The 16,487-nt window shown below is 37.7% G+C and overlaps 1 protein-coding gene across 2 annotated transcripts in view; it reads right to left on the bottom strand.

Moving 5' to 3' along the window:
* Positions 1-16,487, bottom strand: part of FMN1 (formin 1) — a 385,670-nt gene that overhangs the window by 144,268 nt on the left and 224,915 nt on the right. For both annotated transcript variants that reach the window (XM_021695357.2, XM_021695358.1), the window contains one exon: positions 3,314-3,401. In XM_021695357.2, the coding sequence (XP_021551032.2) occupies positions 3,314-3,401 (88 nt within the window). The remainder of the gene's footprint in view (positions 1-3,313; positions 3,402-16,487) is intronic.

The following is a 16,487-nucleotide window of genomic DNA, read 5'->3' as shown; positions in this document are numbered from 1 at the left end:
GGAAGGCAGGAGGAAAGGAAGAAAGTTTTGCCCAAATGCACTGGAGTGGGATGCATGACATTCTGATTCCATCTATTCTAAGGTTCAGTCTATTTTTTTAAATCAAATTAAATTTTAAAGAAAAAACGAGTGGCTTTTATATGTGATATGTTAGCCCAATTAGTTGTAAACAAGGTTTAATTATCAGAGAAATTCTTAGAAAAAAAAAAAAAACACAACAGGACATAAAGGAGCAAACTTGCTATCTGTAAGACCTGGAGGTACAGAGCTTCAAAATTCCACTTCTTGAATAGACATCAAAGGCAGTGTCTCGTGGACAAGAGAAAAGTGACCACCTTTACAAAGGAGGATGACAAGGTTGCTTTTTAAGAGTTGAACCAGGAAAAAAGTGGATTATCCAGCTATGGGAGGTAACATATGTGAACGGACATACCCAAAACTATTATCAAGGTGACCACGCTGTCATCCCAGCAAGGGGGAAAAGAGCATCAACAAATACACAGTGAGAGGAGAGGCAAGTGATAGGGATGCAACGATGAACCGACATGATAAATAGTTTCATCATGACAAAGGAAAATTCTTTTCCCTCGGTGACTACGTTCGCTTTCTGGTCTATACATCAGTTCCTTGTGAGTTTGGGAAATGCAAGTCAGTGCGTCTGTCTTTGGGCACTGACAGTGATGACCGTATGACCACAGGCTGAAGAACAGCCTCGGCACTGGGGTCATTTCACCCGGGCTGATGTGCTGTGCGGTCTTGCCTGGCTCCCAGCTGGTCAGCCCCAGGCGGGGCTCACTGCAGCCCCTCTCACGTCCAAATATGCGCTCTGGGCCAACAGCAGCACAGCGAGTCCTTTCATCAGGATGACAACACAAGGCCAAGTGCATTCCATTCACGACCAGACACAGACGCAGCACGAAATGTAACTGACACAGCTTGGGCTCCTAAGTGACCTTCGGATGCCAGTGTCAGTCACATGATTCTAAAGCAAAATTAAGCTTGGGTTCTATTCATCTGGAATGCATTACTAAATGAAGACATGGAATAGAGGTGACTTTTTTTTTTTTTTTTAAGAACTTAGGAGCCAACTCTGTGGTGGGGAACGGAGGTGCTTGGAACAGGAGAAAGAACTAAAATGGTGCCCACGAGTCCGAGAAATCTGCGATGTTATGACATTTCCAACGCGGACATGTAAATTCACTACGGCTTCAGGTGAGCACGCTCTTGTCTAGAGGACAGTACTGGAAAAGGTGTGGGGGGGGCTGATCTCTCAGCTCACTCACAGTGAACATTCGCTCCAACGAGGCTGGGGTGCCATGGGAAGGAGGTTTATAGTCTGGAGTTGGTAACTGGAATACCACACGGCTGGAAGGACTCTCATCACATGGCAGCCTGATACACTACAGTGCGATGTGCCCAAAAAGAACTGAATCGAGTCTCAGGTGCTGCCGCCATTATGAAGACTCGTATCCACAATGCTGCACATCATGGTGATGAAACCGGGCATACCTGGGTTTCCACCAAACTTCGGAGGAGTGGTGTTGCTTAGGATACCACTCTGCCGCTAGAGCTGGAGAATTCCTTTCCAAACTCAGACTACATCAAAAAGGCTCATCTCTTTGACAAAAGACGATCAGCTTTCCTGCTGATTTATGTGTTTCGTTTCTTTCATTTTTCCTTTCCTGTGTCAGGTCACAGTTCCCTGGTTTGAATTTACCAGAAACCCAATTTTTCTAGAAAATCTAGCTCCTAAAAATCACTGAAGAATCCCTTTCCCATATTTTGATGGTGGATCCCTTTAGCTGCCCCTGCCCAAATTCAAATCCCCTGCTGCAACATTTTTTGAGGTTTAATATTCATCCTTATATATTTAGTTCCACTTAATTAAGCTAAAGTGTTATAAATAGACAGCTTGTTTGCATCCTCTGTGACCATCAGCTAATTCACAATATCTTTAGTTTTATGGGGAGTTTTTTTATGTTTGCAATAAAGCAAAATTTTAAACTGTTAGTGTGTATATCTTGGTGTCTTTTGGTTCAGGACCTCTGCAAGTCTTCTGCTGTGCACCTGGGTAAAACAACCTTGAGGCAACACAGAGTAAAAACCTGAAGGGCAATGAGGTCTGAGAGAGTCTCCACTGTTAAGCCCGTGCTGAATTCGACTGAAACCATCTATGGGAGATTGTATTACTACTCAGAAAATATTATCAATGACATGTCAAAATAAGGATTTATATTTAATTGATTACTGAGAAAGGGGAGTATTGTTTTCATGCAAGACACAGATTTCAAAAAGGTAAGATAGTTTTTGATCTCTTTTTCTAGAGACTAAGAAAAATATATGTAAGTAAAATTTCCTTTTTTTAAACGTTCTATTTTGAACTGAGCCAAAGATAATCAAGTTGAAATAGCATCATTTGACAAAAGGAAGGGATTAAGAAACAATGACATAACCAAGTAGACGAAGAAGCAAAGTGTTTCACCATAGAAGTATTCCAGCTAATGAAGAGAAATGATGGAGTCGGTGTATCATTATTTTGTAAACTTCTAATGAAATAATGAATCTAGGCAAAGATCTTTAGTGTCCACTAACAACATAAAGAAACAAATAGATATTATGTATTTCTTGATACAATATGCAATAGCATTTATGAAGTATTCTTCCCCTACTGGGATCAAGTCTGTAGATCAAACTGTTTACCTAAGGAACCACAGGGGACAGAAAAACATAATAAATGAAAACATAGCAATGCAATCAGAAAATCTAAAATGTGGGAAACTCCACAGGACAAATGACCTGGTGTCTTAAAAAAATTAATTACAAAGGAAAAAAAGAAATAGCATGGAGTACAGAAACTTCTAGATTAAAAGAAAACTGGGAGACACCGAACAAAGGCAATGCATGAAAGTTGTCTGGATCTTCGAACTAATTATAAACAAATGGATGAATTAGTGAATGTCCAATCAGGGAAGTTAGAACTATGTATATGATAATACTGAAAAATTATTATAAATGTTTTTAAATGCATGACAATTGCTCTGGAATTATGCTTGAAAAAGCATCCTTAACTTTTTATCAGTGTCCTGACATTTTTAACAGATGAATTATAAAATGTCTAGTATTTGCTTTAAAATAGTCTAGCTAGTGAGGGAGAGTATTTCAGATGAAACAAGAGTGGATTGGTGGTTTTGTAGCTGGATATTGGGTACATGGGATTTATTATGGCATTCTAATCATTTATATGCTTGAAATTTCATGATAAAATGTTGAAAAATGTTAAAGTTGGAAAAAAAAAGTGATGGAGAAGACTTACCCTGTTGGATATCCTTCATTTCTAAATGCAAACTAGATATCAAGATTCCCACAGTTTGAGATCGTTTTCCATCCAATAACTTGATGATCTGGAATTTAAAAATAAAATCAATACAAGCTCAAATGACCATACAATCTTTCAGAAGCATATCAAAAGCATTAAGATTTTTAGATACTCTGATGAACTAAACTGATGCTACAGTCACTCTATTTTAATGATACTTTAATTTGAAAGTGACTTATCTACAACTATAGATATTTTAGAAGATAAAGGAAAAACACCACCCCAAACTCTGCCCATCTAATACAAGCACAAAAATCTTTATGTACTGTACTCCGATCTTTTTATTCAAACACTTAACTCTAATTGCAACATATGTACATTTTATATCCAACTTTCCACTTATCATTGGCACATTTCCGTATTGCTACTTCTTAGGTCACTTCAGAGCCTCCAGTCTTTTTGGCTGTGTCGTCTGCCCAGTGGTTTAGGGGAAAGATCAGTGTGATCTCAACTCAGCTGTCTACCAGTGATGCAGCCTTGGAAAAGGCCAATTTCTTCATCATGGAGTAGGGCTGACTATATTTAATCTGTACACTTATTCTAAAAATTACAGGACATAATATATGTAAAGCACTCATATAATACATTCTTTTTTTTTTAAAAAAAGATTTTATTTATTCATCTGAGAGAGACAATGAGATAGAGCATGAGAGGGGGGAGGGTCAGAGGGAGAAGCAGACTCCCTGCTGAGCAGCGAGCCCGATGCGGGACTCGATCCCAGGACTCCAGGATCATGACCTGAGCCGAAGGCAGTCGCTTAACCAACTGAGCCACCCAGGCGCCCCTCGCATAATATATTCTTAACACAGATTATTTAAATAAAATTTTCCTGTCTTGGAGAATTGAGTGGCTTCATATTTGTGCTATTTTTAATATAAACAATATAATACTTTGTACATTAAGCCTTAATTTTAATTGCTTAAAATTGTTCTTTTATAATAATATAGATATGTCAAAACTTTACAGTCTTCTTATAAACTCCAAATACCTCATTGCCAATTATGGAAAGAGAGCTCTTCATAGTTTTGGTTTCTCTAAACCTAGTAAGCCAAATCAGTTCCTTCTAACACATCACACAGTGGCCACTAAGGGAAAAAAAATGATCTTTTCTCTCATGTGACACAGCTACAAAAATCAATAGGGAATGCACACAGAATATCACCAAATCTTAAGTTTTTTAATGCACTTTGCTGGGTAAAATACAAATGAAACTAAACAGCTTTGTTTCTCCTTCCACCTAGGTACTTAGAAACTTACCAAAATATAGTGAAGATACAGTTAGACAGTAAGAAATATTGCATTTATATTGGTACTAAACTAGCTGAGTTGCTTGCTGGTTGAACAATAAGGAATAACGGAGTTTGTTCCAAGATTGTCTAATCACCAATCTATCAGTCAGTCCTGAATCAGTTATAGCCAGCCCTTTATCTTTCCTTTCCCTGCTCAGAATGGCTACTTTTATATAACTATTAAACCTAAAATATAGTAAATACCAAGCTTTCATGAAGATAAAAGAAAATCTGATTTTTTAGTCCAATGTGTTTAATAATTTCAACATTAGTCTTTTTTTTTTAAAGATTTTATTTATTCATTTGAGACACAGAGATACAGAGAGAGAGAGAGAGCATGAGCAGTGGGAGAGGCAGAGGGAGAGGAAGAAGCAGACTCCCCGCTGAGTCAGGAGCCCGATGTGGGACTCGATCCCAGGACCCCCGGATCATGACCTGAGCTGAAGGCAGACGCTTAACCATCTGAGCCACCCAGGCGCCCCTCACCATTAGTCTTAAAGATTCTTGGGGGATACAGAATTTCAAGAGTTTTTAAAAGAAATAAGAAGGTAGGTACTTGGTCTTTTAATTTTTTTTATATGAAAGCAAAAGAGAAAGAGATTATATATAATCAAATAGTTTCTTTAAAAATGCAATTTCTGGCTTTCTCTTAGATTGAGAACACAAATTTAAAATGAAATGATTTTTAAAAGTCCAATACAAAATTAAGAAAAACCACGTAAGTTTCATGTAAATATTCAGCCATTCATTCATTCATTCATTCATTCAACAAATACCTGCTGTAACTCTTTTATGTGCCTGACACAACTTTGGACTCTGAGGATACAGAGGTGACCCAGACAGATCAAGTCTTTGCTTGCCCTTGTGAAGTCTGTAGAGCTTAGTCATCTAAGAAAATCACTTTGGCTTTGTTTTTCTTTCTCAAGACTGCTTTGGCTATTTGAGGTCTTTCGTGGTTTCATACACATTTTAGGATTATTTGTTCTATTTCTTTGAAAAAAATTACATTGGAACTTTGATAGGGATTGCACTGAACCTGTACATTGCTTTGGGTAGTACAGATATTTTGACAATATTAATTCTTCCAATCCATAAGCACAGAGTATATTTCCATTTAATTGTGCCTTTCTGGGGCGCCTGGGTGGCTCAGTCGTTAAGCGTCTGCCTTCGGCTCAGGTCATGATCCCAGGGTCCTGGGATAGAGCCCCGCATCAGGCTCCCTACTCCACGGGAAGCCTGCTTCTCCCTCTCCCACTCCCCCTGCCTGTGTTCCCTCCCTCGCTGTGTCTCTCTCTGTCATATAAATAAATAAAATCTTTTAAAAAAAAAAATTGTGCCTTTCTTTCATCAGTGTCTTAAACTTTTCAGTATATAGGTCTGTCCCTTACCTCCTTATTTAAATGTATTCCTAGATACTTTATTCTTTTTGATACAACTGTAAATGGGATTATTAATTTCTGGGATCATTTACTGCTAGTATATAGAAATGCAACAGATTTTTCTCTATTTCATACCCTGAAACTTCACTGAATTCATTTATTAGTTCTAACAGTTTTGAGGTAGAGTCTTTAGGGTTTTCCATATATAAATTAAGGTTATCTGTAAATAGTGACAGTTTTACTTCTTCCTTGCTGTAATGGATGCCTGTTATTTCTTTTTCTTGCCTAATTCCTCTGGATAGTTCTTCCAGTACTATGTTGAATAAAAGTGGCAAGGGAGGGCATCCTTGTCTTGATCCTGATCTTAGAGGAAAAGCTTTCAGCTTTTCAGCCTTGAGTATGATGTTAGCTGGGGGCTTGTCGTATGTGGCCTTTATCATGTTGAGCTATGGTCCTTTTCTACCCATTTTGTTGATAGTTTTTATCATATATGGTTGCTGAATTTTGTCAAATGTTTTCTTTGCATCTATTGAGATGATGACTTTTGTCTTTCACTTTGTTAATAAGATGTATTGCATTGACTGATTTATAGATATTGAACTACCTTGTATCCCTGGAATAAATCCCACTTGATCATGATATCTGATCCTTTTAATGTATTGTTGAATTCGGTTTGCTAATATTTTGTCAAGGATTTTTGCATCTATGTTCATCAGAGATATTGGGCTGCAATTTTCTTTTTTTGGTGGTGCCCATGTCTGGTTTCAGTATCAGGGTAATGCTGGGCTTATAAAATGAGTTTGGAAGCATTCCTTCCTCTAACTTTTTGGAAGTTTGAGAAGGATAGGTATTAAATCTTCTTTGAATGTTTGGTAGAATTCACAGTGATGTCATATGGTCTTGGCTTTTGTTTGTTGGTAGGTTTTTGATTACTCATTGAATCTCCTTACTAGTAATCAGTCTATTCAGATTTACTATGATTCAGTCTTAGGAGATTGGGTTTCTAGTGATTTTTCAATTTCATCTAGAATGTCCAACTTGTTGGTATATAGTTGTTCAAAGTAATCTCTTATATTCCTTTGTATTTCTGTGGTATCAGTTGTAACTTCTTTTCTATTTCTAATTTTACTTACTCGAACCTTCTTTCTTTTTTTCTTGGTGAGTCTAGCTAAAGATTTGTCAATTTTATTTATCTTGTCAAAGAACCAGCCTTTAATTTTATTGATCTTTTCTATTGTCTCTTTAGTCTCTATTTCATTTATTTCTACTCTGGTCTTTGTTATTTTGTTCTTTCTACTGACTTTAGACTTTGTTTGTTCTTTTTCTAGTTCCTTCAGGTATGAATTTTGATTATTTGAGATTTTTCTTGTTTCTTAAGGTAGGTCTGTATCCTTATGAAATTTCCCCTTAGAACTACTTTTGCTGCATCCCATCGATTTTGGTATGTTCTATTCCTATTTTCATTTGTCTCAAGGTATTCTTTTTTTTTTTTTTTTAAAGATTTTTTAATTTATTCATTTGAAACACACACACACACACACACACACACACAACCATGAGCAGGGCACAGAGGCAGAGGGAGAGGGAGAAGCAGACTCCTCACTGAGCCAGGAACCTGACACGGGGCTCGATCCTATGGGATCGTGACCTGAGCTGAAGGCAGATGCTTACCCAGCTGAGCCACCCAGGTGCCCCTCAAGGTATTCTTTTATTTCTCCTTTGATTTCTTTGTTGACCCACTGGTTATTCAGCAGCATGTTGTTTAATCTCCACTTATTTGTGATTTTTCCACTTTTCTTCTTGTAATTGATTTCTAGTTTCATACTGTTGTAGTCACAAAAGATGCTTGATATGATTTCAATCTTCTTAAATTTATTGAGACTTGTTTTATGGCCTAACATGTGATCTTCTTTGGAGAATGTTCCATGTGCACTTGAAAAAACTATATATTCTATTATTTTTGGATGGAATGTTCTATGTATATCTGTTAAGTCCATCTGGTCTAATATGTCATTTAAAGCCAATGTTACATTATTCCAGCAATTCTACTACTAGGTATTTATCTGAAGAGAACAAAAACACTAACTTGAAAAGATATATACATCCCATTTTCATTGCAGCATTATTTATAATAGCCAAGATATGGAAACAACCTAAGTGCCCATTGATGGATGTACAGATGAAGAAGATGTGGTCTAAATATACAATGGAATACTACTCATCCATAAAAAAGAATGAAATCTTGCCATGTGCAACAACATGGATGGATTTGGGGGGGTATTATGCTAAGTGAAATAAGCCAGACAGAGAAAGACGAATATCATATGAATTCACTTATATGTGGAATCTAAAAAACAAAACAAAACTCATCATAAAAAAAAAAAACTCATTGATACAGAGAACAGGATGGTATTTGCTAGAGTGGAGGAAAGTTGGAGGAAGACAAAAATGGATGAAGGGTGTCAAGAGATATAAACTTCCAATTATAAAATAAATAAGCCATGGTAACATGATGTACAACATGGTGACTATAGTCAATAATGCTATAGTACATATTTGAAAGTTTTGAAGAGAGCAAATCCTGTAAGTTCTCATCACAAGAAATAAAATGTTTTTATAAGTTTGTATGGTGATAGTAACTACGCTTATTGTGGTAATCATTTTGCAGTGTGTACAAATATTGAATAATTACACTGCACACCTAAAACAAGTGTTATCTATCAGTTATACCTCCATAAAAATCACTTTGGTAAATTGCTGAAAAGAACCAAAAAGGCAATTAAAACATCACCTGAACTTACTGCAAAAAAAATTCAAAAGAAAGGCTTTGGAAAAGATCACAAATGGGGAGAGAGGAAAGGACTGAGACGAAGATTGCCTGTCACTGGGAAAAATGAGCATATTTATCTCTTTAGTGTTCATCCAGGCTGAAATATGGAAAGAATGTCACCACAGTCAGCCATCCTTGAAGTTTTCTCTAATGACTTGACATGGCAAGTGTTTGAAAAGAGAGTGTTTATTACCTTAAGCTGGACTAAAACCTTAAGAGTTGTATGAAATATAGTTTCATACAACTCCCAAAAGGGAGGTAGGGAGTGGTAAATCAGAGCATTTGTATTCTCTTCCCTGTTTGTGTCAAATTCCCTGTCCACCTCTGACTAAGACCTTTAAAAAGAGACCTCTAACTTTCCATGTAGTCTCTCTTCAATTGTGGAATCATATGAGGTTTCTTTAAAAAAGCATCCAAAAGCAGTCTTAAGCCCTCTTAGTTTGTTTGCTTGTTTCTTTCTTCCCTTCCCCTGAAGAGAACAAAAACACTAACTTGAAAGGGTATATACATCCCATTTTCATTGCAGCATTATTTATAATAGCCAAGATATGGAAACAACCTAAGTGCCCATTTTTCCCAATGACAGGCAATCTTAGTCTCAATCCTTTCCCCTCTCTCTCATTTCCCTTCTGATTGCTCTCTTGCCTTCTTTTAATTAGCTATTAGAAGAACTTGCATTTAAACTTTGTCTTTCCTGTAAGTAGAATGTGTTATTCATGGTTTTCAGAACCCTACCTGGATAGCTCGGTGAATGTTTGAAGAAATTGTTGCTCCCCATTTGTGATCTTGTCATAAATTTGATTTCCATGCCTGTCTCCTTGATGTCAGTGTGTATGTCATGACCAAGGTTTTATCAATAACTATTCTGGACATTTAAGAATAAATCTAGTCAATTTCCAAAATTTTTGCTTTTGTTGCCTGTGCTTTGGTGTCCTATCCAGGAAATAATTCTAAGACCAATGTGATGAAGCTTTCCCCCTATGTTTTCTTCTAGGAATTTTATAGTTTCAGATCTTACATTTAAGTCTCTAATCCATTTTAAGTTGATTTCTGTTTATGCTATAAGACAAGGGTCCAATTTCATTCTTTTGCATGTGGATATCTAGTTTTTTTGAGGAGCCCATCCTTTCCCTGTTTTGTTGTCTTGGCACCCTTGTTGAAGATCATTTGACCATACATGTGTGGGTTTATTTTTGGGCTCTCTATTCTTTTCCATTGGTCTATAGGTTTGTCTTGATTCCAATACCATACTGTTTTGAATACTGTAGCTTGTAATACGTTTTGAAGTTAGGAAGTGGGGGATAATACCAAACAAATCACAAGGAGAAAATTAGAAGTAAAGGGAAGGTTAAGAAAAAGAGCAGAATATATATTTTAAAATATCCTTAAGTCCAATATGTAAAATGACTAAAAGGAAACATGTGGAGAAACACATTACACTGATAAACAAACCAAGTCAGAGTTCAGGTGACTAACAAAGTTGGCCCAAGACTTCAGGATTTATTCAGGTCTTTCTGAAACTGGTTAACGATTGGGCTGAGCAGGATGTGAGGAGACGGTGTTGGCAAGAGGGAGGAGGAGGAAAAAGGAAGAGAGGTGCTCTCTGCGCTCTTTGGTCATATTTTACAAGCTTCTGCCCAATTCTTGGCCAATGTGGTCATGGGAACGCAGAATGGAATAAGCAAGAGTTCCTTTGTTTAACAGACATTTAACACACACATCAAGTTACTCCCATTTGGCAGGTATTGAGCTGGGGACTGAAGATTAGTGTAAAGTTTGGTCTTTGGAGAGTTGTCAAGTTTACAGAAATATTTGTTCTGTTATTTTTGTCCATTCTCTTTTTGTGAGTTTGTTACTTTTAGTTACAAAAGCAACAAATGCTTACTGCAATAAAAAAAATATAAGCTATAAAGAATGCAAAAAAGTAAAAGGTGAAATATTCTCTCATCTCCCAATTCCACTGCCCCGTTATTGCCACCAGTAGTGGGGGTTTGTCTCCTTCCAGATCTAAACATGTGTGTATGCCCAAATATGTGTAGGGTTTTAGCTTTATAAAAATGACAAACAATACATTTTGTTCTGCAACTTTTCCCCCTTGTTCTGAATAATTCTTTTTGTTTTATAAATATATTACTGATACCTTCCCTGTCAGTATAGGCAGAGCTACTTTAAATATACTTTAAATATAAATAAATGTAAGTATTCCTCTATTGATGGACACTCAGGAGTTCTCCAAAATTTGTCAATTATTAACAATGCTGCAATGAGCAACCACACAGATGTATTCTTAGTCACTCAAGCTTAGATTTCTACAGAATAGATTTACAGAAGTTGTTCAAACAACATGTCTATTTTTAATTTTCATAGATATTGCCAAATTGTTTCTAATAGATGCTACCAATTTACACTCCTGACAAGTATTAGAGAGTGACTGTTTTCCTAGTTCCTCATGCTCCGGGTATTATCAGTTTAAAATTTTGGCCAATACGATAGATGAAATGTTTTTTCACTATTCTACATTGCTAATGATTTAATAGTAAGGTTAAACATTTGGTTATTGGCTACATGTTCTTGAGGATTGTCTTTGTATCCTTTTTACTATGTTTTCCGATTACTAGATCTAATAGGCTGATACAGAGAAAGAAATTTAAATAAGGATAGAGCTGAAGAGCAAAAAGAAAGAGATTTACACAGAGATTACTGTGGAGAGGAGGCATTTTTTAAGGGAAGAAGAGGGTTGAGAACTACCTTTCACTGTACCCCTACCTTGCACTAAGTATTATGCTAGCTCTGCACACAAGCCAGTCCAAATGGACAGTTGTGAATTGGGGGCAGTGAGCACCAGGATACTGTAAACTTTTATTCCTTTAGATTTCCAGAGAGAATGATAATTCATGCTCACGAGGCCTATAAAGTAAGTGTAGTCACTTCATTGGTAGGGCATTAAAGCAAGAGACACAAAAATAGAACACTTTGTTCTGCTAACCCAACACTTCATTCTCCTTTTGATATTTGTGATCAAATCTCATAACTCCTTACCCAGATATACACCTGTTATCAGAGGCATTTACCTTCATAGCAGAGTAGCTAGGAAGAAAATCTCAAGGAGGGAAGAAGAGTAAAGAAAGCTCATGGAGAAAATAAAGAGAAGAAAGGAGAACAAAGATTCAGAACATGCTAAAAGATTTTTTTTTCTTAAAGGTGATCATCTGGTTATCAACCAATAATTATAACATTGTTTTTAAAATAACTTTTTAGAATCATGCTCAAGTTTCAAATAACCAGGTCCAATTTGTATAGAACCCTCTATTAACTGAAAATTTCCCTTGTTTTTCTTTTATTGCACTATATGCATTCTTGGTAAGGTAACTCCTAGATGGATAAAGTGAACTTCAAAAATTCTTCTCTAAAGAGAAAGAACACATGACAAGAAGATAAACTACTATTAGGTGTTTATTCTCCCCCATCCACTAGCTTCTCTAATATATCCTGGGCTTGGAAGAAAGCAAACTCAATCATCTACTCCTTCCATATTTGCATTACTGAAAAGTGTGGACTGGTAACCATAACGATTATCTGGAAAATTTTTAGAACCTTAATGTTCCTGAGGTTGTCAGATATTTCATTGCCCTTTTCATAGTAGGAAATTAAACCGATACATTTTTAAAAATAGCCACAGGATTTAAAATACAAAGGTTTTGGGCGCCTGGGTGGCTCAGATGGTTAGCGTCTGCCTTTGGCTCAGGTCATGATCCCAGGGTCCTGGGATCGAGTCCCGCCTTGGGCTCCCTGCTCCTTGGGAGCCTTCTTCTCTCTCTCTCTCTCTCTCTCTCTCTCTGTCTCTCATGAATAAATAAATAAAATCTTAAAATAAAATAAAATACAAAGGTTTTATCGAAACATTTATTCATTAAACAATTTAATTCATCAGCACCAATCCATTCTTTAAGCCTGCTGGTTGTTATTATCCTGTGCCATTTTAACAATTTTTAAAAGTTGTCTGGCCCAAGTCAAAGGTTCCCAACAATGTAATAATCTAAGTAGAAATACAAATACAACTAAGGACTACAGCCATAAATACAATGGTCCTTTCCCCCCCTTTTAGCTTTAGCATGCTGAGCTGCCACAGCCTCTTGGCCAGCTATGAAAAGTCATCAGCATCATAGTCTGGCAACTAGTTGTTAAGAGAAAAGTCAGGAGACCAGCCTTCTATTTCTAGTCCTTCCCTGACTCATCCTTACATCAATGCTGAAATGTAGTCTGTCCAATTCAACAAAACTCCAACATGCAAACTCCTGTGTTGGTGTACTACTGCAAAGGGTGTAAAGATTTATATATATATATATATATATATATATATATATATATATATATATATCATTGCTCAGTGGGAGTTCAAAGACTAGTTTAAAGGGGAAACTCCTATAAATAAGTCTGATACAAGGGAGTTATTAACACGGATCAGTGGAATATAAAGAGATTCTAATTGTTCCTCGTATATGACCCTCTGTATATGCCCTTCATATATGAGGCAGGACTCACTGAAAATGGGGGTTTTGAAGGAGGTGGCTGTTTGGGGCCCAGTCTTCCTCTGGGTAACCTGAGAGCTCCCCAAAGTGACATTCAGTGCCCTTCTCCTGAAACAAAAATCCAGGTCGCATGTTCAGAAAACTATTCCGTGAAGGAGATTTGAGAGATGATAAGCTCTGCAGACCATGAGCCACTAAACGCCACCTTGAATCATGTCGTGCTTAGCCATATAGAGAGGGACTCTTTCCATCCTGCACGACTACTGGCTCTTCCAGGCATTAGGACAAATAAGCAGCAGGGGCTTTCAGATGGCCGACAACCTTGAAGCCAAGGCACTGCATTTGATTGTGGATACTGGTAGGCTTCCCGACTTTATTAGTGCATAGCTTCATAATGTGAGCGTCAAACAAATGGTTTTCCATGTGTACGTGGAGCCAGTAGGCAGAATGATGCCTTGAAGTTCCCGATGTGACTTCCTCCCCAGGCAGGCTCTTAGGAAATCAGTGCCTACCCCATGCTGTTCAAGAAAGATACTTCAGAGAATATTTATGAGACAGTATGAGTACCTGTAAAAGTCTGCTCATGCAGTGCATACACTAGTTGAAGTGGGCTTGGGGATCATTTACCCTTAGCATTGAAGAAACTTGCAAATGTTGTCTAACTTAAACTTCTGCCTTTGGGTAAGCCCAGAAATTAAAGATGGACCTTACTTTACAAGGAGGTCATACTTTCAGAAATTATTAAGATTATCTTCATACAATGCACACATATTTAGAGCCATTTTCTCTCATCAAACACAGCCTAAACTTTTAATCCTATTCCTATTCTATGACTACTCTCAATGCCCATTTTTCATTCTTCTTTATCCTCATGTACATATTACTTGATTTGTCATAATCCTCAAAATCATTTTCTAGTATTAAGTAACTTCTGGCACCAGAGTTTGACTTAATGTCTGACTCAAATTCCTCATGCTTCCATTTCAAATAATCTTTTTTTTGCTCCCAGGGAAGGCAGACAATAGCTGGTCTCACCATCCTCTACACAAAGCTCCTTCACAAACCTTAAGACGGTCATTTATTATTTTTTTTAAACAAGAGATGCTTTCTATCAAATCTTTGAAAATCAGTTTTTAAGAAATGTTAGCAAGCCCTCAGTTTATCTTGGTCTTATCTGGAGTCAGCTGAACTTGGCAGCACATAGCTTTCTCCTAGGTATAATTACAGTCTGGAGGAGAATGCAATTTGTGCAGCATTCCACTGACCTACAAGCTGACCTTGTGCAGGGGCAAATTCACAGGTTGTGTTAAACCCTATTAGACATGCCTAGTTTAAGGCGAAGCCTTTCCAGACCCCCGTCGCATGCTGGATTAGGGCAGTCACACATGCGTACTATTACGTTGCCTAAGGAGCTCTTGCAATGCCTTTCAGAGAGGGGATAGGCAGGCCAACGTCCCACACTGCCTAATCCTGCACCTTGAGCTGGTGTATCCAAATGATTATTATTTCTTACATATGCAGATTTTTAGAAGAACCTGCCTCTTTGAATAAGAATTAAGACAGAAATGGGAAGACAGATTTGCTACACTGGAAAAAAAACACACCCTGACTACTCAGCTAGAAAAGTCTTGCCAGACAGACTGAGAAAGAACTCCTGCCAGGCCCAGTGGGATTTTTCACATCTACATAAAATCCACATATATTTCAGCTTTCTGCCCGAGCTTGGCAGACGTGGCCAGAAGTAAAAATAAAAATAAATGGTCTGAATAGCATACTTGGCCAAGTGAATTCGGTAGAGCTACAAAATTAGGAGAATTACAGAAGCCTTGTTCTTCCAGGGAGCCTTCCCTGTCTGAACCTGAAGATGATGAATTTCCCCACCTACACCTTCACTGGACATCAAACACAATCAAACCTGTGCCAGATCAGGTAGGTACTCTGTTCTTTGGCTTAGTCCTCACATTTGAAATTTCTCAGTTTCAGTCATAAGATTCCCATCTTCAGTGAAGTTGGTTTTATCATAGAACAGGCGCCATATCTAGTTAAATACAGCCACATGTTATTGCCAACAAACATCTCCCAGGCACTTTAGGCAAATAAAGACATGGATATTTCCTTACGTGACAAGGATATATTTCAAATATCCATGCGTGAGTCATGTTCGACTCTAGAAGAAATGAGTCCGTGGTTTGCCTCTCTCAAGGAAAACTGAAGATGGTGGAGAGTACGCAGAAAGGAGACAATCTGCCTCTCCAAAGCAAAATTCTAAAAAAACATTATTTCTATTTTTGTGCCCTCAGACTGGTGATCTTTGGCTTATGCTTCATATCAGTACTCACTGACCGCCATTCTTTGGCAAAACCACAGACATTAAGAGGCTGGTATAAAGCCCATGCACTACTAATAAAAAGGCAGCTTGTCTCATTGACAGGAATCCCTTGCTTTTCTAAGCCACTGGCTGCCAAAGGGATCCAGGTGCTTTCATAAGGACTGTTGCATTTACCTCAAAGACATTCTTGTGGACTAAGCTGGTAGGCAGACAGAACCCTACGTTAGAGACCTAGAAATTGATGAACCTATCCTACAGGCTACAAGCTCTGATAGTCAAGCTGAAAACCTGCTCTGGATATGTCCAAATCACAAATATAAATTCGTGTGGAGTCCCGACCAGCTGGATTGGAGAGCAGCATCTTCTGCGGACGAGATAGGGTATATAACATGGAACCCTTAGCTTTAGTGCTCCCTTACTGAACTGTCACCCACTCGCAACCCCTCCAGCACCAAACTGCAAATTCTTACTTTGTAATTAATAGAAATCTAATTTGGAAGAAAGAGTGAGAATTTCCCAAGGGAATTCTAAGAAGTGATACAAGATAATACAAGGCCATGAAGCATAATACCCCAAGGATGCAGGCCTTATACACAAAATTTAAAAAAAAATTCATGGGACAAAACAACGGACACAATCCCACTTTCTGTTCTTGCGCCCTCCCTGCCATTTCTAGTGTGGCAGTGACTGGAGGTGAGACAGGTAAGCGACTCCTCCTCCCAGCCGATGCCAAGGAGCAAGGGCCAGCTGGAGGG

Source organism: Neomonachus schauinslandi, chromosome 9 (genome assembly GCF_002201575.2).
Source record: "Neomonachus schauinslandi chromosome 9, ASM220157v2, whole genome shotgun sequence".
NCBI classification, from domain to species: domain Eukaryota; kingdom Metazoa; phylum Chordata; class Mammalia; order Carnivora; family Phocidae; genus Neomonachus; species Neomonachus schauinslandi.
The sequence above is the reverse complement of the archived record's forward strand: the minus strand, read 5'-3'. Positions and strand labels throughout refer to the sequence as shown.